This window comes from Thermobia domestica, chromosome 9, assembly GCF_964235325.1.
Source record: "Thermobia domestica chromosome 9, izTheDome1.hap1.1, whole genome shotgun sequence".
NCBI classification, from domain to species: Eukaryota; Metazoa; Arthropoda; class Insecta; order Zygentoma; family Lepismatidae; genus Thermobia; species Thermobia domestica.
The window spans coordinates 170240486-170266036 of NC_137462.1; the positions used below are offsets into that span (position 1 = coordinate 170240486).

A 25551-nucleotide genomic window follows, 5' to 3' on the forward strand; every position below is an offset into this window, starting at 1 on the left:
GAGCGAGAATAGAAAGGGGAATATACAATTCGGGAACACTGCGAGGAATATCGCGTATAATTAGCTACTGTTCATGTTGCATCTCATCTGAAAAGCGCTATAGTGAAGACAGCTGTCAATTATACCAATTATGAAATAAGACAATCCTAATACTGCAGTCTTTCAATACTGAAGACTCTTTGTACATGCAAACTACAAGGAACAACACAGAAAATAACTGATTTATTAGATTTAACCTTAAGCCTTGTTTGCTGACTATGTAAAACATGTAAAAATACTCAAAATCTTGTATCTTACGGGTTCCCTAGGGAACGTGCCCATTGAAAAATTAAATTCAAATCCCCAATGTTTACCACAAATTACTTGCATAGTTTTCTCTTTCTATATTCTTAAAAAATATATGTATAGTACCGCACATAGAAGTCCATCGTCCTATGTATAACTGAACTACAACTGAAGTGGATAGTTTCTAGTTTCTCCTCTAGTTTCCTAACAGTGATATCACCACGAATTATAGAAACGCATATGAAAAGTACATTTTAGTTTTTTCCCCGTTTACAAACATATGATACTTAGGATTCTTTTCTTTAAAAAATGATGCACAATATATCATTACTGCTTTTTATGTAAGAGAATACAATATTAACAGTAATCATCATTTCTAAAATTGCTTATAGTGAGCGGAGTGATTTTCGAAGCTGCTGGTTCCTGGCTAAAAAAGGAATGCGCTCTCCTAAACGGATGTGCTACTGGAGATGCAAAAACTACAGGAGGATATCTTCTTCCAGCGAAATGTAAGTTATTATTATTATTATTATTATTATTATTAATTTCATTTTAGCTGCTTCGAGAATATACAGTAAAAACTGCCTTAAACTAAAATATCTCATTGTCCCATAAAAGACCAGACTGTGCCACGTGATCAGGTCAAACGTCATGCTTCGTGCTAATTCAAGTCCGGAGATTCCAAATCCAGATGTGAGATTTCAAGCACGTAAGGAGATATAAGATGTAAACTGCAAAAATACTGAATGTGATTGCGCATGTGCAAGAAAGTGGAAGATAAAGTAAGAGAGAACTAATGAGGACGTGGTCGTCAAGTTGGAATTGGCAGATGTTCATTAGGTCACCATGCCCACAGGGCCCACAGACGATCCACGGTTTGTGCAAACATCATGTTTGTGCAAACACCGTGTTTGCGCAAACACTCGGCCATACACGATTCAACTGTTTGCACAAACTTCAGTTCAATTTTGAGTTTAATCGCGTAAGCATGTCCACTGAAGCAGCTTGTTTAACGTTAATGTATAGTATATAAATAACACCTACTCTCAGTGGCGGAACTTCAAAATCAGCCCTCCCCCCCCTTCCCACACACACACAGATACAGAAAAATCTTGCCAGGACTTATTAGGACCTATCAAACAATTTAAGCATTTCATATTTCTTTCCAACACAGACATTCAAAGTCAGGCAATGAATGACACCATGTAAACACGAGTAACTACATGTAATAATCAGAATATTACCGCTACTTTGAATTAGGACTATTTACTAATTGTTTAAAACTGAATACAATATATGTGAATGGAATTTTCATGATTGTTACACTGTTATAATTCAACGAGGATATGTATGTATACACGGCTGATTGACAGTGACAGTTCTGGAAAAATATTATTTTACTTATTTTCCTAATGATCTTTTGATTACGAGTTACATAGGCATATACTGTGTGTATTCAAATAAATTTTGTAATACATTAAATTTACCTCAGACTCATAGCCAAACGGACTGTAACTGTTCCGAAAGTAGTTCTAAACTTACTCAGAAAAATACAGATATATCTTTTTCCCCAACTTTGATCACATCAGGAATGACAAAATCAGGTGTTATACCCGCTCAAAACCAATAATCTTAGGATAAAATAGTGCGTATAGTTTTCAACGCGAGTAACAAAAATTATTTTTCTTGGTTGCGATTTCGTCTGACTGAAATAAAACACATATAATCAGGCCTCCTTACGTCTTGGGCCTCTCTGCCGTTGCAGAGGCAGTAGTTCCGCCACTGCCTACCCTACAAAGTTTTTTTTTTTTTTCTGTTCGTAAGATTGCTCTAATTTAGACTTTAGTCTGGCAAATGTCAACTTATGACCTTTGTCTGATCAAGTTTTTCACCCTGGCAGATGTTATTGGTTACTAGAGTAGACGAAATTGGTCGCTTGGTGTTGATGAGCTCATTGCTTGATGAAATGACAAAGCGACTGTTTGTAACAAGATGCTTGCAAAATGGATCTGCAGTCATTCAGTCAAGGATTTTTTTTATCTTAACTAGAACAAAACCTTTTGTACGAATGCAACAAATACTCCGCGTGCTGCTATACTCAGTGGAGGGATGGTCGGTGGCGTTGGGCGCTCGAAAATGCGTTGTTACGTGAAATATGTCATGCACATGAAGTCACTAGCAGAAAACCCTGTATGTGGAATTATCAATCATGTCATTGCTGGAACTCCCGCGCTTCGGTGTTGATCCCACCCCCTTCGGCCGCGAAGGCGCGAACTCCAGAAACTATTGAAGTTAGCAGCACAACGACTGTTGTTACCAATAGTTACGTTTGAAATGGTGCGGTGTGAAGAATGAAGCCTATGTCCATTTTTTTTTTTTTTTTTTTTTTTTGGTTGAGAACAAGATCACAAATGAAAATATCTATCATAACATATAGCACAAATTTACCACTACTTATATAAAATGAAAACATGTGTGGTCAAAAATATAAAACTATACTTATTAGTGTTTCTTCCACATCAATTATTTCATCCAAGGTCGAAATACCGGGTAATTACATTTCCTGGTCCCTCAGAAAGTCCATATGGAAAAAATACCACGAGGGTACATACACGTCATCTGTTCCACTTTCAGATTTTATACTTGCATTTATCTTCTTTAGTTCTCTTCGGTATGCAGAACAAAGTGAATTGATTTTACTCCTCACTGACTCTATCCGTCGTTTGATCTATTTCCTTTATTTTATTCACCAACTTCTCATATGCCACATTTTTCATATTCCTGTTTTTATAATCTTCACTCTTTACCTTCCACAGTTCAGGTAAATTTCGATAAAGGTCAATTCTCGCCAGAATTCTTGATTCCTATTCATTGACGCCATAGCGCAAGAAATAAGAGTCTGTACACTAGGCTTCCTACTCGGAAATAAACCTCGTGTTTGCACAAACATGCCCATACACGGTCGACGTGTTTGCGCAAACATGTTCGTGTAAACAATTTTCGAACGAGTTCGATGTGGAAAATGTTTGCACAAACGTTTGCGCAAACAGTTCATACAGCGCCACACACAGTCAAACTGTTTGCACAAACCGTGGACCGTGTATGGGCCCTATAAGCTGTGCGTCAGCCCAATATCATACGTGACGTCATCCTCTGCTTTCGTGATACATAGTAGACTCCTCCTAGAGTCACCACGATCCATTCACTGCCGGCTTGAATACTCTGTATATTGAAACACGCAATCTAATCCTCCATAGCTGTGGATGAATGAGTAGCGCATGCTTGCAAGCATATCCCTCTCGTCACTCAGTAGTTTCCTCTGTCTATGGACAAAGGCATGCCCAAGTCACTCTCGTTTCACGCGTTTACAGCGACACTTAAGCGAGTGCTCTCTCTGCCCTCTCAACTTTCCACGAGTTCACGTCAAAGTAAGCAAAAAGACTCTAGGTGTTTGGCATTTGTAGTAATCACTCAATTATATAGTATGGAGGATAAAAATTATCGGTACATAGTACCTTGTAACTGGCTCATCTACTCTTTTAAGAGGGCTCTCAACGCCAAAATTAAATTGCCCGCAAATTTTAAGCTTTTTCGTAAATATCTCAGAAACTTATAAAGCAGAGAAAACTTGCAAGTTGTTGTTCTTTTAACAATATGATTTTAGAAATGATAGCGTAGTTACACCTTCTCTGAATGTTTTCCGTTGTTTGAAAGTTAGGAAATAAACTTTCTAACGCGAAAAAACAATTCGTTCCTAGCTTTTTACATAACCAAAACATTCAGAGGAGTTGTAACTTCGCTATCATTTGGAAAATCACGTTGTTAAAAGAATAACAACCTGCAATTTTTCTCCTCTTTATAAGTTTATGAAATATTTAGGGAAACGTTTAAAATTTGCGGCAATTTAATTTCGGCGTCGAGAACCCTCTTAAGAAGAAAAAATCAAGACTGACAAAGGGTGGATGGATTTGTAAGAAATGTTATCAAAAGCCTTATTGTAATGACTTACATAGATCACAGAGTTCATCAAGATGATTCAAGGCCTTCACTGCAGCAATCTACTACTATTCCGTACCCGAGTTTCCAATTTTGGTTCATCCTGTTTCTTCCGTTGTCAGGATGCTTCTTCATTGGTGAATGTCAGTCCACCTACTCGAGATCACTGTTTCAGCTGGCATAAGATAATGATTAAAAACTGTACTAAATGCTGTAAAAAGCATCTTATTCAAGTTCGCCGATCTGCAAACTATTCCAGATATAGTTTATGCCTATTCGACAACAGTTAAGACAACTGAATTAATGACTCAATTAGAACGTCATTCATGCTAATCGCAATCCCAAGATTAATCACCAAACGGTTCAATCTACTGGTCGTCAGATATGCGAGTTCAAACAGATACCGTTGGGCGATTTCAAATCTAAACGATTCATACACGATACTTACAATGTATTTGCATCATCTATATCATGGATCAACCTTTGAAGAAATGGAATATAAATTCAGAATACCAGCTTCTACTTTATCAGATACATTCAAACGTTTACGACTAGAAATGAAGCCATTCTTTGATTTCCGTCTAGGATTTGTTTCAGAGTCAAACAGAAACTGAAGAAAAGTAATAGTGAATTCGCTTCTGATCTTTATCAAATTCAAGGTGATTCCATAATCCATTGTTACTATCTAGGACGAAACTAATTTGAATTGCAACAGATGAATTCAAATCACGAATTTCAACGAAAAAGTTTCAGTATGCACAAGAAAGCAAATCTTTTAAAGCCAATGGTCATTGTATCTCCTGTTGGCTATATTTGAAGCAAAGGAATCTAATGAGGATATTCTTCGTCGTATTCTTCCCAAGAACAATCCTTTCATCTATTTCATCTGTGTGCTTGACTGCGGCTTTGATAGACGAAAGTTGTTTCTTACCAATCCTCCAAACAACTTCCATATCCCATCCTAATCGAGAAATCCGTCAACTGAAGAAGCTAATAACTCTCACTTGTTATGTACTGCAGTAGGTTGGGTCAAGGGCGCCCGGGCCACCCCAAAGCTCATGTAGGCCCCCTCGTTTTTGTAAATTTACAATATTTGACGTAATTTGAATGCAATTTGTCTTAAAATCCTCATATATAATTTCCGCATCTGAATGCCCCCCAAATTTACTGAGAAATCGGCGCTTTTGCGTTGGGTAGTTAAAGCGACTAACGCAGATCTCAAGCGCTACAAACTGCTTAAACCAAGAATTAACAATTATGAAGTCAAACACATCAGGATGAACTTGAGATTTGTAGCTGTTAAAATATCCATTGAAGCTTTCCTAGCGACCTAGAACAAATCAGTATGTTATAAGGAGCATTGTCACGTTTATTTGAAATTGATAAGTAAAGTACTTACCGAGATATTCGGTACTTTGTAAAAGCTGAGAATTTTGTGCTGTACAACATGGTATCCCTGTTTTCCCTCTGCGTTGGAGAAATGATAAAAGTAGTAATCTGTGACAGAAGTTATATTCTGTGACATACCGAACTAAAGAAAACCATTTAAAATAAGGAAACAATATTTTTTCTGTTTGATGAATTTTGTAATGTATGCTATGAATAATTGTTCCTTGATCATCATAAACATATTTCTTTAATTTACTGTACTTCTCCTGAACGTTAAGTTAGAAAAGACAATAAAACGTAGATATTAATAGTTGCCAAATTTTAATTGAAAACACACAGGCTAAGTTCTGTTAAATGGTAGCAAAATTTTTCAGATCATCCAATATTTATACGTACAGGCCTATTTTAGGGGAACATACACAACTTATTTTGTATTTCATTCATCACGAAATTAACTCCAAATAATTTACAAATTGTTTTTTAAGAAGTGAGTTGCATTTATGGATTCATAGGTGGCGATTCTCTTGTGAGGACTCAAACGTTTTGGGTAAAAATACAGCACGTAGATATATGCCATAAAAGCTATAATGGAACAAACACCAAACAACCTGTGTTAGGTGGCCATTAAAAGCAAGAAATGTATCCGATCGGTCAAGAAACTGAGAACCTGGTTGGTCCATGATCGGGTGCATCCGTAGTGTGCTGGCGAGTAAACGAGTACAGGTTAAAAAACATGTTCGAACCTGTGTTGGATGGCCACAAAAAGCAAGGAAGTATTTAACAGTCAGAGCAGGATTTTCAGAAACTAGTAGAAACTCGAGATGTCGAGGAACCAGGCGCGTTAGCAAAGGTGGGTATGCTTATAAATAGTGTAAACTTACTGTGTGAAAAAATATTCCATAGTTCTACAAATTATATGCGACATCGTATTCCTTAGCGCGGCTTAACTTCCTGTATAACGTCCCACGATTATGCCATTTAGGCTAAAGGTACAAATAAGGCAAGTGACTGATGATGGAAGAATTGGTGGGATGAAAATGTGAAAGAAAGCGAAAGTACCCGTCAACTCCATGGACATGATGTTATCCACCACAATCTTACTGGACTGGAAATCGTACCAGGGATCCCACACACCAGAGGTAAGCGCTCTACCACTGAGCCACCGTGCCCTCGCAGCTTAACTTTAAGAAGGTATAACCACACAATCTTCCTATTACAATTCAATCAAAATCTTTTGCTTATTGTACAATGCTTCATAATAATTGAATACAGATATATATGATATAGTGCAAAATGATATGTCTGAAAAGCGATTATTCTCGAAAACAATACGTACAAACCTCTGAACGGTGGTCACTAGAAACTAACAATTCATCTATTTGAACAGAACGAAGTTGGAAACCCACATGGAGAAGGCATGTCAGTGACAGTGTGTATGCGCATAAAGAAGACAAGGGCGAGAAATAAGCACCAACCTGTGCTACGTGGTCATTATGATGTAACATTCTTGGAGTTCAGGATAAGCAAACGTGGGACTGTGTCCGTACAAGGCAAACACGTCTGCACGTGAAAGTAAAACCGAAATGCTTATTTTAGCTTTGCGTTGACGCAAACCGTTACGAAACAAAAGGGTCCAGGTATGAGGGTCATTTCAAAAGTTTTGCACACATCCCATGCACGACCATTTGAGTGGTTTGATCAAGTTCACTTTTAGGTTAGTTGTGGGTCAAAGTTTGTGCTTGACGATTTTTTCTGTGTTTGCTGGTTTGCATAGCTGTGTTGCGAGAATTTCATTGGTTGGGTTACACATGATGACAAGCGTTCCTATATCAAAATCGAAACTATGTGGAAAGAATCAAACTGAAATTAACAATGCTTTGCGAGAGGTTTGTGGAAATAGTGTAGTGGATCATAGCACTGTATTACGGTGCACAGCTCGTTTCCGTGAAGGTCGTGTAAGCACTGCGGACAACCCAAGAAGTGAAAGACCATCAACTGGAATAGAATATATGAGGGCAAAATGTTTGTCACTTGAGGTTACAGAATCATTAGTGAGAAGCTGAAGCTGAAGATGAGATGGGTTCCGCACTATCTGAGTGAAGAGCAGAAAGCATGTCGCAAAAGAATCGTAGAAGAATTGCTTCAACGTTATCAAACAGAAGATCAGTTTTTACGAAGGACTGTTGCAACTGATGAAACCTGGATACGAGATTTTGAACCAGAACTGAAGTCTCAGTCATCACAATGAAACACTTCAGACTCTCCACGCCCGATGAAATTCCGCCGCCAACAATAAAAGGTTAAACTCACAATGATCTTAGCGTATGATATGAATGGAAAGATGGCTCAATAGAGCACCACAGGGGACGTCTGTACCAGGCGTATACTACAAGCTATTTCTGCAAAATGTTTTGCCCCGAAAATTCGTGAAAGAACGCCTGACATGCTTGCAGCTGGTGTCCTCATTTTGAACGATAATGCAAGACCGCATACTGCTCTACAAGTAAGAGACACTCGACAAGTATGGATAGGAAATACTTCCCTATCCAATATAATCCTGATTTGATCCCACCAGACTTCGATTTGTTTCCCAAACTGAAATAACCACTCTGTGGAAAACGTTTTGATTCAACTGACGAAGCTTTCAGTGAAGTGATCCGAGTGATCAGCCACCTCAACAATGAAGGTGCCCTATCCAGAATACAGAATTTACTAAAACGCTGGGAAGCTGTCATAAAAAAGGATGGAGATTATATTGAAGGCCTGTAAAGCAATTTTGTAAAATAAATTATTTACTTGATTATAACATTCAGTGTGCAAAAGTTCTCAAATGACTGTCGTACAATATATTGCAAAAAATATTCCGAACAGTTGCTAGGACATAAAATTGTACGCAAGGATACATGTAAACACTAAATGCAAATATTAGAAACTATTTATACCATAACAAATAATAGTACGTGCCACGCTAAATAACAGTATATGAGTAATTTCGTAATAATGTTCGCACAATTTGCGGATCGAAACGAACGCAAATAATGAAATAAATAATTATAATTGCATACCAAGTATGGCAAACAAAAGAGCCAAACTTTACATTTCGTTAACACAATTCACTGCAGAATGAAGCCGTACAAAACATTTTAAAACATTATGACCTAGCTGCTGCGTATGTAAAAGGAAACTTGAACTTGTGAGTTTTGTGATATTAATGCATAATTCAGATATTTTTACGTTTGGTGAAATATCATAGGAGGAGTTTACCAAATGTATACTTTGCTAACCTAACCAAAGCCAACCTACCTATCCTAACTCATATTTTATGTTCAAGAACAAAAAGAAAGAAAAAACAAATAAGAAAATTTTAGTGAACCCCATCAGCACTATATTATATAAATTAAACATATCACGCATTGTTGTACGTGAGCCTGTGTATAGTACATTACGTCAGTCTTACTACTTGCATTTCGATAAATTTATTTACCTTTAAATTTATAAGAAATCTGGTGCTGGTTTACTTTTGGCGCGCCAGAGTTTGGAAGATTTATAGGTAAAATTTCAATACTTCGCATGAAAAGACATATTTATAAAGAACAAATTTCTGCAAGCGATAGAATTGAATACAAAATAATACACCTGTATTTTATGTTTACAAGTGTAGGGTTACTAGTGTAAAATCCTTACAAGTGCTTTACAAGGAATAAAATAAGTGAGTGCATATAAAAGATGATTGCATTAGAAACTATTTTTCAGCGTTGCTGTATATGTACATAGTGTACAGAAGTTGTATTTTATGTTTACAAGTGGAACGCTACTAGTATGAAACCGTGACAAGTACAATTGAAACTCATATCATTGCCAAAATCCACTCATATCCACTATCTCCATTTTTGCATGTACCAACTTTCATTGACGCACGTGCTTCCTTCGGACGTACCCCCTCGCGAGAGCTCGAGCCCTCCAGATTCGCCCTGCTCTGACTCAGTTAGATAGTATTCGTGCTTTTTAGTGTCCTCCTAGCACAGGTTGTTTCGAATTTTTTGCACTAAAGTTTTTATGCAAACATCCGGACACTATATTTACACGCAAATCCTAAAAGAATTTTAATTTTTCGACAATTGGTTATGATGGTCCCCTTGAAATTTAACTATGCCATTTGAGATATTTTCAGGTTGTCCAGCGCAAATTATTTAGCAAACAGTAAGAAGGAAATTTGTGAAAGAATTGTAATTTGTGAACAATTATTTCGAGTTCTGCGGCAAAAGTAAACTGAGAACTATTCCTAAATATGTGCTTAAAACATTATGTCGAGCTTCACATGAAAGGCAGTAGCGCGTTTCAGACATATTCGCTGATTTGTAACTACACATTCAATAATTAAGCCGACAAATACAGAAGATAACGTGCAGTTTGACAAGCTGATGGCAAAGTAGAAATGTAAAAAGTACACGAATTTTATGTAAATATAATTATGTATTTCCAGAATAACCTATTTCATTGGTATATTTAGGCTACAACTCATACACCTAACCTTTGCAGAGATTTATAATATGGTAGCAAAATAATAATAAATAAAAAAAATCCTCAGTTAGGGCTTCGATGATCCTTCCCGTTAGTCCAATATATGCCTTGTCACATGCACATGGAATGCGCATGTTCGAAGGCTCAGATCGTCTTTGGCTGGTCGCAGTAAGTTTCTCATTTTTGCTGGAGGTTTATGTATTGTCCTGATGTACCCGGTTGTACTTGTGTTTAGAGTATTACGATATCGACCAACTTCCATGTATTTAGTTTTCTCTCCATTTACTTTTAAACTCTGCATTTCTTTCTATTGTTCTTCTATCATCTCCTATTAAATTTACATAATCAGCATACGCCATAACCTGGTGAATACCATTCAGCTCTAGGTTTTGGTTGCTATATTTGATTTTCTTTATGGCGTATTACAGAACAAAACTGAATAATAATGACAACGTGTATCTTCTTGTTTCAGGCCATTCTCGACGTAAAAACTAATGGACAAGTATTTCCCTACTCGGACTTTACTCTAGGTTTCATGGACAACTTTATTTCCCTCCTAACCATGGGCGGAGTTATGGGGGGCATTGCTCCCCCCCCCAACTTTTTGACAAAAAAAAAAATGCCACCTATAAGATGGCCACATATCAAGACCTCCGAGACCGACCAAATGGTCTGCCCCTCCCCCCAGCAGACAATTCCTAGCTCCGCCTATGCTCCTAACTGAGTAATATGACTTCCTGAAATCAAATAATTGATTACCATGTGCTGTATTCCCATTTCTTTTCGAATGTTTGGCGAATGGTAAGTATCTTGTCGAGAGCTGATCAATTCCGCACTGATAATCTCCAATAATTTCATTGTATATGGAGCCAATGTTTTGTAGCCTTTCTTGTGGAGTAGAACAATGATTCTTTTCACTCTTGTGGCAATTCCTCCTTGTTCCAGATGAGAACAATGAGTTTGTAATGATAACAATTGATCTAAGATTTCTTACAGTCTCATTGATCTGACCAGTGGAATTAGTTTACTGGTGTACAGGCAGGGTTTAATCGCACTTCTTGTTGTATGCTTTTGAGCACAGTAATACGAACAAAAGGATATTTTTTTAATGCTAATTGCAAACCTTTTCCACTTTTCTATAACTTTCAGTCTTTCGAAACCAAAATGAACTGCAGTTGGCAACAATGAACTGCAATTGGAATCTATATTGGTGCCTTTAAGAAGACGGAAAGCTACATCAAAATTAGTCCCAACAAATAATATTCTTGTGCATAGGTCTGAAAAATACAAAAAAACAGCTTCAAGGTAAAGTCTGTGGGCGTGCACGTCATCAATTAAGGGGGACCAATTGTTCGGAAAATTCTTCACGCTAAAAATACGTTATTTCATATATAAATTTTAGGTGTTCAGTGATACTAAACAAGCATGTGAAGGTCTCAATATACAGTATGTATTAAGTTTCATTAATTCTTGTTGAAGATTACTCGCGTATGAAACCGAAATATTGGAAAAGTTCATTCTGCATCAAGGAATACAAATAGGTAAGTATCATAGTTATATTGCAATATGTATTCCATACGTTCTGTTAGTAGCGTAACCGAAGCATTGGAAAACTTATTCTGTATTAATAATACAAATAGGCAGAACTGATTGATTTAAATCAACGTGATTTAATATAATGATCTTTCCAGAAAATCTATAATTTAAGGCGGCAGACTACTAAATATTTTTGAAAAACTAATAATTTTTCTTTTGCCCAGTTTTCGTAAGTGGAAAGAGGTAATAAAATGTATCTTACTACAATAATAGATAATGTTATTCTACACCCGAAAATACCAATCGGAAGAATTTTCAGTGTTGCCATCCATAGAAATTACAGTGTGACCAGAATTTGAATTACTCAAAAATCTAGATAAAGGCAGCGACTAGAAAAATGAACTCAACGGTAATTGATGACTTATCATGCTGTCTACTTTTCTTGTTTACTACTTTTTAAATAATATTTCTATTTATTTTATAAAACTTACATAAATTATTACAAAATAAATAAGTTATTACAAAATAAGTAGAAACATTTTTTAAAAAGTAGTAAACAAGAAAGGTAGACAGCATGATAAGTCATCAATTACCGTTGAGTTCATTTTTCTAGTCGCTGCCTTTATCTAGATTTTTGAGTAATTCAAATTCTGGTCACACTGTAATTTCTATGGATGGCAACACTGAAAATTCTTCCGATTGGTATTTTCGGGTGTAGAATAACATTATCTATTATTGTAGTAAGATACATTTTATTACCTCTTTCCACTTACGAAAAACGGGCAAAAGAAAAATTATTAGTTTTTCAAAAATATTTAGTAGTCTACCCCCTTAAGTCAAATTTATTTTGTTTAAAACATAAATAAAACAATACTCTGACCATTCTTGGACACTAATCGCATAAGAGTCGGAAATCAGCATCTTAAACCGTACAATGTGATGGTAGAATCTTAATAATATAAACAAAATATCTATTACAAAAAAAATTAAAGTAAGTGACCCATGAATTTTTGAAACCGTACTTAATTCATTCATCCAGGCCGCGGTGGCTCAGTAGTAGAGCGTTCACCTCTGGTGCTTGGGGTTCTGGGTCCGATCCCAGCCCCCGCCAAGTGAACTTTGTGGTGGACAAACACCGTGTGCGTGGGTTTCCTCAGGGTTCTTCCACTTTCTTCATTGCACCATTTCATTCGTTACTCATCATCACCGTCTCCTTTAGCCTAACCGGCATAACCCTGGGACGTAAAACTTACAAATTTAATTTCATTTTTTAATTCATTCATTTCATATTATACAGGAGATTTAAGAAGAAAGCTTAAATCTATTTAATATTCATAATATTTAGTTCAAAATTTTACAAACCGTGGTGTATATATATATAAATTTTTGAATATAGTACCTAGCTGAAGCTGGATTTTTATCGTATCTCTCTGATTAAAATGCGTATCTCAAGGAGGGTGGAGGGAGGAAATTTGAGGTTTATGCCAAAAATAGATCTGTAGAGGTTTTCAAGCTCAACATTAAAAATAATTTGACACGTATTCTATCGCTTTCGAAAATTCCGCTTCTAAGAAGAATATAATTTCTATATTTTAAATTCAACATTCAAATCGACGTTGCTTGTCTCGTTGTCGCAAGAAAACAGTTGAACAGTTTAAAATTAATTTTTGAACAAAGCACTTGGCTCGAGTCGGGTTTTTATCATGTCACTTTCATTCATAAATGCGTATTCTAAGGGAAAAGGAGTAGTTTAAACTGTATGCCAAAAGTAGAGTATATCACGAGCCCCTCAAGTTCGGAATACGAAACTTTGTATATAAACTCTTTATGACAAATACGTGTACATGTGCCTCAGTGTTTAAGAAAATTCCACTTTTTTTAGATTCGGAGGCGAAAGGGGGGAGAGGAGAATGGAGGTAATTTCTATAATGTTTTTCTCAACATATTAAAACAACCAATCTGGCCGTTCTTTCTCGTCACAGGAAAAGGGCTGAAATGTCTGAAATAATTTTTTAAACGTAGCTGGGTTTTTATCACATCATGTTCATTAAAATGCGTATTCTAAGGGAAAAAGGAGTTAAAACTGATATGCTAGCATTGAGTATCTCATGATGATTTCATTTAGGGAGATGGAATTCGGTAAATACACTCCTCATTGAAAAAAAGTTGACACATACGAAAAAAAAAAAAAAAAAAAAAAAAACATGAACCCTTTAAAATTATCATTTAAACATATTTAGTACTTAGATTGACCTGGGTGTTTATCATTAGTCCTGCACTTTGATTGAAATGTGTTACCTAAGAGTGGAAGAAATTGAGCAAATTTTTCGCAAACAAGAACGGCTGGATCATTTGAAATGAATTTTAGAAGATAGTAACACTTGGGTCGAGTTGGGTTTTTAATTTTCATATCGATTTAAATATGCATCCTAGGGAGTTCAAATATTTCCCATGCTAAGAATGAGCATTTCAGCTAATCATTAATAACTAACAACAAGAAAGAAAAATATTAAAAAACAAATTCTTTATTAGAAGCACCTTACTACTACAATATCTTACATATTGGCTATTATCTTTGTCATTCTGAGTACAGGTAACTTGAAGTCAAATATTTATATCCATGTAAGTTCATGCTGATATATATATATATATATATATATATATATGTATGTATGTATATAAATATCTAACTTTATAATTTTAACGCAAAAGATGCTAATATTTGTAATAAAAAGTGTATATACGGTATATACAGTATAGAGATTACGGTATATACATAGATATATTCTATATATTCAATTTATAAATAAAGCTCTTTAAAAAAAAGACTGTCGTATACTCGGTCTAGTTCAATGAAATATTTTTGCAGTTTGGGAAATACTAGTCCACATTGCATATTTTGTTTTGATTGTTTACTGATCAAGATACTTAAAAGAAAAATTAAGATTACCAAACATTATCTTCCTTTCATCTAATCAATCTGAATTCAATTCACAAGATCACGGTGACCGCGCACACTCTTAGATGCTGGGTGAATGAGCTTGTACTGCTACTGAGTATTATCACGTATAAGAAACACTTCGTAGAAAACACAACATGAATATCGAAAAATCGATGATTTCGCTTTTATCCTAACATCACTTAATAAAGAAATCTAAAAATCTCGTAGTTTACCAATTAAGGAAAGAAACATTTAAATTTTGTTCCATTTTTTGAAAAAAAAAAATAAACTACAAGTGATTTAAATAAAAAAAATCTATTTAAAATTAAAAAAAAATCAACAAGAATGATTGTTTTTCAACCCTGCAAATATTGAGTAGTATAGTTACATAAAGCACCTTTGCCAATCGGAATGACAAATATATTAACAATCTGAACGTATTAACCGAAATAATATAACTGCTCTTCTGGAACAACTTCTAAATAAATATAAATACTTATATAGATTTAACGGCATTCTATGAGATCGTCATTAAAGGTAATCCTGTTTTTATCTATGCAGATGTAATTCATACTGTTGGTCCTCGAGGAGAGAATGAAGAGATGTTGGAATCATCCTACAAAAGATGTCTTGAAGAATTGGTGGACAACGATCTTAGGACAATAGTATGTACTGAAATTTTAAATTGTTTCTACTTGGCAATGAGGAATGTAAAGTTAATCATCAACTTCAGAAATTAGTTGCGTATTAACCACTATTAAACAGGTTTTCTATTGGTTACTCACTTAGTGGTAATCTAATGAGTAGAGACACGATTTTGTGGTAAATAAGAATTCCTAATTTCGTTATAAAAATCGGTGAATAAAAATTCAATGTAAGAACACTTTTTCCCTTGGGAATTACAATTAGTTACCTTTCATTTAACCTTAATTTCCACTCATCAATCATCATGACTATATTAAACAATATTGGAGTTTTTAAAAATAACATTAAGCATCCTCGTTGAATAAAAGTATCATTTTAAAGAAAAAACACACAGAGAGAACATTAATAGAAAAAAATAACTTTAGTGTTCACGGGACCTACTGATTAACGTGAAATCCGAACCAGATGAGCTCACGCCGGGAATCGTACCCAGATTTCCAACGCCAAAGCGAGTACTCTAACCGCTTAGCCACGCATGAGCTCAAATTGTTTTTTTGTCGGTAAATATGTCATTGTAAGAAGAGAGAGTCGTCTCCACATCAACATTCGAAACTAATATATACATTAGTTGGAGACATTTCCAGCGATTTCTGAATGCTCATTTAACACACCCCGCAAGACTCCTTTCACACTATCCACTTCACCAGTAGATACCGTTTGGAGCTCATTTTGTAATTGCATGTAAAATTTCAAAAATTCATGGTGGTCTATTTTCTCAAAAATGGAAATTTTCATGGGACGTGATCTAAAACGTAGTAACCATGACATTTAAATTCTTGTGCACTATCGAAACATGTCGTGATTTTTGGCATTGTACCGTTGCTTAGCCATTCAGAAGTATACGACGCAAATCTGGGATCACACTCGTTGCAGCCAAGAAAAAAAAAAAAAAAAAAAAAAAAAAAAAAAAACTGAGGGAGAGCTGGCGTCAGACATCCGGCAGTCCCATATTTCATTGTGGTAGACAAATGACGAACTAGTAGCTATTACTCACGGTCAAGTATCCAGAAGGGAGAATAATGAATAAATCATAAAAGCGTTGAAAAATTGTCACTTTTGCGTAAATTTCGTGGAATATCGAGACTTGTTGCTAATTTCGCTAATTCGACAGAATTTCGTATTTAATCGCGAGCGTTATATGGCCTAACAAATAGTGAAAACATATATATTTTAGGTACACAGCATTTTCATACGAAACTGATACATTTCACGTTTCAGCGTGTGACTAAAAAATCGTGTCTCTACTAATGAGAAACAACACAAATGTAAATCTTAAAATTACGAATATTTGAAATTTTGAATAAAGCTCATATACTTAATTCAGTGTAAAGAATAAACAAAATTAAAAAGCGTAACAGTCGGAATATGCACAAGAAAATTACAACACAGTACGAATAAAAAATTAAAAATAGAATGAATGAATTGCACACGAGAATGAGGAAGGAAATATATAAAATATTGCCTAGTTCCGTGACTCTCGAAACATATCCCAAAAAATGTTATCTTCCTCAAGATTTATTTTTCTGCGTGAAATCAGTGTTAATGATTATGGTTTTGAACGTCTAATCCTAAAATAAACAACTTTTGTCAAATAATTACACAAGTTACTCATGTAAAATACTACCCTCCCCCCTGATCTAATGGCTAATATGTGCGTGTCTTTGGTATACATGGTCTAGGGTTCAACTCCTAGTGGTAGACCACGAGGTATATAATTTCATAATCATTCACTTTCATTAATCATACTTCTCCTTTAGCCTAAAGGACATAATTGTGGGGCGTTAAACTAAAATAATAATAATAATAATAATAATAATAATAATAATAATAATAATAATAATAATAATAATAATTTCATTTAAAATACTATAGGTCATGTAACAGATTGAATTTGGAAGTTCGTAACATACAATATTTTATGCAATTGGTATTGAGCATTTGTAGCACGTAGTCAATACTTATAGTCTCTGATACTATAGCAATGCAAATTAACTGAACAGAGTCATATAGTAATAGTGGTAGTGGGTAAAGTCAGAAAGTACTTGCCTTGCTCTTCTTTTACTGTAATGGATTTATTAAACAATTGCCGATTGTGAACACTTAGGAGATAAAAACCTTACTTTTGCATCCGGAAAACAAAAAAAATTTCCAACTACTTTTGTTGTTTTCGGGCAACTTAGAGAAAAAATAGTACATTTAATTTTTACTTAAAAATTTTGTCTTCTTGAAAACAATGCACTGTAAGGCGGAGAATTCATTATACTCTTTCTGAAGTGAAGTATATTTTCACCCACTCATAATTTAATTGCTGTACTAGTCTTTCAGTAAAGGCATGGGTCACTGCTTTATTACTTTTTTTTTAAAGACAATTCTTGAAATAAGGATTAAATTTACTTTTTTCTCATCTAAGGATAGGAAGAAACACACTTCCAATCTAGCAGCGCAGTTAATGATACTAATCACATTGCCCTAGAGAAAACTGAATTCCCCCCCCCCCCTCTCCGGCGGATACTAAGTAAGTATTTTAAAATATTAAATATTTATTCTAGCTACTACTTGAAAATATACCGAAAGAAAAATTTTCATTGCCTTGTCAAAGCATGAAAAACCGGTTTAATGACTATACAATGACGAATTATATAGATAGCAACTATGGTCCTTGAATTTCAGGGCACTGAAAGCCTCAAGTGCTTATGTTCAAGTTAGCATCCATAATTGTTAATTAATTTCCATTCATTCTATTCCCACTAAATCCTTTTTCTTGCCTGTTTCTTGACAATGCTGTTAGTGATTGGAATGAAAATTCTTAGTTTGATTAACACATCTGTTACAGTAACAGAAAAGAAAGATGTGTCTTTTCAGTTTATTTACATAACAGCTCTTCACGCCGCGCCGCTTTATTGACAATAGAGTACTACCGACTTAAATTTTCAGTGCTATCTTCTGAAGTCCAATCTGTATGAGAACCCATTTTCCGTTAATCAGTATTAATTTAAAAAAAAAAAAAAAAACTTTAAAACTTAGAACAAGCTGAGTTTGTCCTTCGAACAGGACTTACGAGATAAAGTTATGAGAAAGATAATCTTATCATTAACATTCTTTAATATATAAACATCAAAAACGTCAGATGCCGAACACGTACCAAAATATGCAAGTAACATTACATCGAAAGGTTTGTCTCTATTAAAAAGTTTGTCTCCCTCGTGCATGAAATACCATTAACACTGGCATTAATCCATAGCTATTAGTAGCCAATACTTAAATCCGAAGATAGAATACTTATGTTAAATGAAAATTCTGTTTGCGTACATACTTTCAAGCGATAATCGACAAACTGAAACATTTTAAAATTTATGAACCTGACTATTCGGTGTGGAACTGAAAGTAAGTTAAAAAAATAATTTAACATATATTAACATTAACGTTCACAAATGATATATTTTCATTTTTTCTTTTAGGCCTTTCCTTGTGTATCAACAGGCATATTTGGTAAGTGGACATCTTATTACTAATGAAACATTTCTTAATATCTTAAATAGTAAAATAAGTTCGAAGCAAGTCCAACGGATACATTATTTATTTTTCAAATAAAAATAAACTTACGTTCCCATATACTTAGATCAGAAAATTTGAAAGAACGATCAATTTAGATAAACAAAAGACAAATAACAGGAGGACGAAATTTGTATTAAAAAAAAAATCCATGACAATACGAAAACGATTTCAATTTTAGAACACTACAAAACCTCTAACCATAATAAATCAGTACGGGATGTAGCCTCCGCATGCTGCAATTAGAGTCTCTATACGTAATAGCATGAAATCAAACAAGTATTTGATATGCTTCTGGGGAATTACCTGTTACACTGCTTGTATGGAAGTCTACAAGACATGAAGAACGTCTGCTGGAGGACGGTTACGGACCAAAATACCGACCGTACAGACCAGAGAAGCAGCGGTACCGCTCGTCCCTCGAAGATGGCTTTCACATTCAGGGATAAAGAAGAAAGAACTTAAGCTAATGTCATTGGTAAAAAGTACCCACGCTTGGATACATTTCAAATTCCGTGGAACTATTTCTAAGTATATCCAATATCCAATTATTCATCAAGACCATATGCTGTTAGGCTACACGGTGCTAGGAGTTAATATTACTAGTGTGTTGTCACTCTTAGAAAATGCTCATCAATATAATCAATCTGCATCTTAAGAGGTTATACAAGGTGTTGAGGTTCTTCCGCAACAATTTTTATAGATGTAGTTGATGAGCACTTAAGATTATACGCCCGTAGCAAAACTTTTATAAAAATTGTTGCGTCAGTGTCTTAGGATTCTGAAACATGTATTTTTGGATAGCGCACATACTAGTTCCTAAGTGAAGTCTTATTCCGACTAAGGTAATTTCGTAGTTTTGGAGTTATGGACCTTTAAAGTTCATTTTTTCAAGTTTTCGGCAGCCTGTAACTCTGAAAGAAAGCATTTGTGCACTCCGGTTGGTCTATACTTTTTGCCTGGCCTTAGTGTCAGGAATCATCTCCCAAATGTTGTTGTTGTTGTTTTGAAACACCCTATATATATATATATATATATATATATATATATATATATATATATATATATATATATATATATATATACTAGTAATTTTAGCTCCTAACACCATGTAGCCTATGTTCTTGATAAATAGGACTTTCAGTGCCGGTGTTGACCAGCATCTTGAGAGAATCGGAAAGCTGGATTAAGAGATGACAATCTCCGATCTAGAACAATAGAATGACAATGGTGTCTCCGATCTTTGACAATGGGAGAAGATATGCTGATCATGATTCACCGAAAAGAATGTGTATCACTTGGCTAGCCGTAACCCTTCGTGGGCTATTTCACCACAACTTATTTTTATAAGAACACCAGCTTCGACGACTAATAAATATAAAAGAGAAAAATTAAATATCACAGAACCACTTTCTCTAAAAACTGTTTCAGTCTCTCTAGAAGATGGATTTCCGAAAACGCTGGAATAAGTGTTAGCTCACTTTAAATTAACACTTTACTAAATTTCACTCTTCTAACTTGGGTGAATTCTATACTGGGGATTTTCTGAGTACAAAAACTGGAATTGTAATATTATATAAACTGCTTTTTTCGATGCAAAATTTTTAATGGCTAGTTTATACGCAGAGTTTTACCTTTCTCGCTTCAGGAATTAGTAAGATGCTGTATCCTTGGCAAAAAGCTTTGAACACTTTTCTTAGGAGACGTATCCCTCAAAATAATTTCTTATTCCTTGTTCTCGAGACAAAATTTATTTTTCGTCCAAATTTATCGTTTCTAGTTGTGATAGCGTGACTTAGACGATGATGAGTCACTTATGCTCTTGTAGATTAGACAATTTTTGACAGTAGTGATTTTCATATTGGCTATGGCTAAATCAGAATTCGCAATTTAAAACTTACTTCTTCTCACCTTAAGTAAGTTAAAAATAAATAAATAAATAAAATTACAAAGGAAGTAAGATCTAAGAGTACGGATAAGAAATGTGGATAACTGTAATAATCTGTAAGAACGTAGAATACATTATATTCATTATATAGAAAAATATGTACTTTTTGTGTATTTCTTTTAGGTTATCCAGCAAAAAAGGCAGCAACTGTAGCGTTACGAACAGTGAGAAATTTTTTGGAAAATTACGTAGATAAAGTAAGTTATTGTCATTTAAATTTCTTACGGATAGAAGAAAACTAATGCATATTCATTTTGTTCTCAAACATTGTGTTCACACGCTATATTTGAGCGTAATTCTCAAAATTGACATTGCCTGAATTGCCATAACAGAACAACTTTAAGTTTTTTGAAAGATGACTCAATCTTTGAGCCACCGTGTAATAACAGAACGTAGTTTGTGACATTACGGACCAACTCACGTTGCAGAAAAAAAGAAAAAAAGCGCATTATACCAAAATATACTTAAACACAAATTTTACAAAATTTTACAAAGAAAAATATCCCGAGCATCAAGTGAAGGTGTACAATAAGTGATTTATATTATAATCCTTTAGCTTGATCTCGATCTCTTGTTATGAAATGCACGAGCATCGGCACACAGGGTCGAACATGTGCGTCGAACTCCGGAAAATTCAGCTAAATTCATGTTCAAACTGGAACGTAAATCGAAAAGTAAAACCTAAAAAGAAAATCCTTTGGAGTAAAATAGTATTATGAAGTATAAGTACATTGACTAAGTTTCTAACACGTTTCAGGTATAACGAAGTTCCTTATTTTTTTGTATTGTTATGTAAAGATGAAACCATAGAAAAACATTAATACTTCCACACTGCCAACTGACACGCCCGTAGGCTTCAAATGTTCAACCATTCGCCTCACTTCATTATGCCCCTCCTCCGCTACCCTTCTGGGAATTTGCTACCGAGTAATTGTAAGACGAGAAAGAAGGAGTGGGATGGGAAAGCAGGAGCAATGTCTACTATGTCTTACTATTTTCTAGTGAAAGAAAAACCAACAGTTGCACAAACTATGTTATGCAATGCGACACTATTATTTCACAAAATTTTTTGCGTCATGGCAGGAAGCAGGGTCTCAATTCGTTAAGCGATATGTCTATATGGTAGAAAATAAGGCATGTGAGATTACTACTGCAATGCCGAAAACTCAAAAATCTTTGATATGCAAGAAATAAGTGAAGTGAAATGCGTGGAGACTACTGGATGGTCTATTCAGAATTGCGAGATGAAATAGCAGGAATAGGATATTTTCTTGGAAGGAGATCGGACGAAGTGTAAGTGGAAATTGGAGATCTATCAAGATTAAAGCAGAACGGAGAAATCTGACATTGTTTCCAGTAATGATGCGTTTGATAAATGTTGCGTCGGATTCACGCTTGCAAATCATGTATTTGGCGATATCGATGCGGTCCCTTCTTTGCATGAAATTCAGGTCTTTCGGCACTAACTTTGCTGCAGTACGGCGCAAACCAAAATCATTCACTATAATGTCTGGAACAGATCCACAATGTTTAAGTCATTTGCCAGTTCTCTGATTAATAATTTACGGCTTTCCGCCATTTCTTTCACTTTATAGATGTTCTCAACTTGAAATCGAGCCTGAATCACGCCCAAGCGTAAAGAATTCGTGCCATTGGTAAACCGTAGTTTGTTTACGAGCATCATTGTCGAAACACTTTTCCAACACTTCCAAGGTCTCTGCACCATCGAATCAGATTTTGACGCAAAATTTAATACAAACTCGTTGTTGCAAAATCAACTCCTTTGCAAAAATCGAAACATGCACGCAAACAGATGTTCTCAACACTGCGTCACTTTCACAAATGATAAACTATGACGTTCTAATTGGGAAGGAATATCGCTGACAGATGTGGCACCCCACCACCACCACAAAAAACGCCACACGGTGGTGTTTGCGGGAACTTTTTGATCAAGGTAATATTTTGAGATATTGTAATAGGTTTTATATAAATAAATTGATTTTTCAAAGAATATAAAAACTTTTTCGGCATGCTCCTTCACTAAATTTTTTTCCTCATCTGGCTATAAGTTTTTTTACTTCGCTACCATGAGCTTTTTCGCGACTATATTTAGCTTACGTTCCTTCGATGAAAGAGGCCCGGGTTTGATTCCCAGTGAGAACTCGTGTAGTTCGGATCCCACGTTAAGTTGTAGGTCCTCGTCTCATATAGCCTCGGTGCTGAAACTGCGCTAAACTCTAAATCAACCAATCAACTTCGACATTATAAAAATCCATTTGCTCGCTCCATCACCATTAAGTAACTGCCTGAATCATTTTAATTCATGATAGACTGATGATGTTTATGATTCATAAATCTAACCTACCTGATGTCTTTAAAAAAGCTATTAATGCAATACGCATTTTCTTACAATTAATCTACAACAGTAGTTCTCAGTTCTTTGAACACTACGACACCTTTCCAGCAAGCCTTGAATGACTCCTTCCTTACAAATAATAACGATAAAATGAATTACAAACAAAATTAATGGCAACCAACCAACAATCTGTCTCCGAATTCTGGAGGTATGCGACCCACTACTTAACAATAACTGATTTAGGAAAATGTACTTACCGTTCCCGAACGAAACAAATTCCACATTTTCACCGTCAGTACTTTTTGTACATTCGTGTATCACACAACAGTATTTACTCGACCGATATATCTACCGGAATCACAGTTCTTTCTCCAAAGTGAGGACACTGTGTCTCAGAGACAGAGTGCTCACTTAGGATGGAATGACCCCTCGTTCGTTCCCAGATATCAATCAAATATATCACCTTTCGAATCCTAACACTGATCTAATGTGAACGATATACCATGGTTTTAGTCAGGGTGGAAAAAAATCATGATTTTTTTTAAAAAAAAAAAAAAACATTTTTGTTGATTTTTTTATTTAAATCAAATCTCTCTCCTCGAATAATACAAGTCGTGAATCGAAGAAAATACATTAGGAATTAGTATTAAATGTTAATTATGCCATTTAAGTGAAAGTATTGGGATTGCATTTTGAATTAATACCAAATCGTTAACCTATTTCAATCTCAAATAATGTTTCTTAAACATTAAGGAAAAAGTACAGCAACGTTTATCTACTTGACACTTGTTTTTTCACAAAAGTTACTGATATTTGACAGGGGCATATTTTTAAAAAAATCGGAACTAGCTTGCGGCACGAAATACATATAAAATACGTAAATTTCGCCTAAAATTAACTAACTAACTCTATCGTCTATGGAACTCGGAGGTTCAATGCCGCGTTCACAAAAGCTGACTATTGACTTCTATCCTTAGCCAACTGAATCCAGTTTCTACTTTGTATTCCTATTTCTGAAAAATCCATTTTAATATTGTCCTCCCATCTGCGTATAGGTCTTCCTAATGTTGTTTTCCGATTGGTCTTCCAGTTAAGACTTTGAAAGCGTTCCTACTTTCTTTCATCCTGGTTACATGACCTGTTCACCTGAATTTCGTAGACTTAATGACCCTAACAATCTTTGGTAAACCGTATAAATTATGTATTCCTCGTTATGAAGTTTTCGCCATTCCCGTTCCTCTTAGGTCCGAATATTCGTCTCAGGATCTTGTTCTCAAACACTTTCAGTCTATGCTCTTTCCTCATAGTACGCGACCATGTTTTGCAACCATACAGAACAAGACATTATTATCGCTTTATATATTTTAAGCTTCGAATTCATCGACAAGAATTCGCAACGACAAGAGATTTTTAATTGAATGATAACACGAATTCCCTGCATTTAGTCGACATTTAATTTCTTCGTGAATATCGTTTTCGTCTGTTAATACTGACCCTAGATATTTGAAAGTATCCACTTTATCAAAAGTATTATTCGATATTTTAACACATCCAAAATTTGCCGTATTACGATCCCGAGGAACTTCTATGTATTTAGTACATAAATTTCACCTAAAGTTTTATTTTATTTTATTTTTTGTTTTGTTTCGGAGAGGGGATCGGAACTCTGTAAATTATCTGTTAACATTCAAATAGACGTGGACAAAAGAATTTTCGTCTTAAATGTACATGAAGATTTCTCCGTTGGAATAGTTAACGATTTAAAACCCTATGTTACGAAGAGAAGAAAGCAGGATTCACCCGTTACCTGAACAAAGTGGGATTTTCCCTAACCATCCTTTGCATGATACTCGTTTTCATACTGTGCTTACATACATTTGAGTCTCATTGTATTATGATTATTATCTTTCATAATCGAAATAACAGAGCAGAAACGGGATTTTACTTATTTTCACTTCAACTTAATTTATTTCGGAATTTAATTTTTTAAATAAAAATCGTTGATTTAAATCAAGTTATATAAATCTTGATTAAAATCGTGATTTAAATCAGACTGATTTAAATCAATCCATCCTGGTTTTAGTTAATTGAAATATTGTATTTGATTGTAGTTTATTTTTCTTATTCAACTTATAATAAAATAACTCAGGAATTAACCAGTTTCTTTGAGGGAAATCCTTGTGCCGATCCCTCATTGCGCATTAATATATTTTGATTTGATTTGATTTTGGGTTTAGCGTTCCTTTCGACAGCGAGACTATGAAACGTGGATCTACAGCTTAACCTTGAATCCGAACTACACGAGCTCCTGCTGAGAATCGA

The 25551-nt window shown here is 34.9% G+C and overlaps 2 protein-coding genes across 5 annotated transcripts in view; one reads left to right on the forward strand and one right to left on the reverse strand.

Moving 5' to 3' along the window:
* Nucleotides 1-25551, reverse strand: part of Grp170 (hypoxia up-regulated Grp170 co-chaperone protein) — a 181522-nt gene that overhangs the window by 63906 nt on the left and 92065 nt on the right. The window lies entirely within an intron of this gene.
* The window catches only part of LOC145695201 (ADP-ribose glycohydrolase MACROD2-like), a 40167-nt gene that overhangs the window by 10243 nt on the left and 4373 nt on the right, over nucleotides 1-25551 (forward strand). The window contains exons 4-7 of the mRNA XM_081772186.1: nucleotides 678-794; nucleotides 15230-15333; nucleotides 18832-18862; nucleotides 20997-21070. Of these exons, the coding sequence (XP_081628312.1) occupies nucleotides 678-794; nucleotides 15230-15333; nucleotides 18832-18862; nucleotides 20997-21070 (326 nt within the window). The remainder of the gene's footprint in view (nucleotides 1-677; nucleotides 795-15229; nucleotides 15334-18831; nucleotides 18863-20996; nucleotides 21071-25551) is intronic.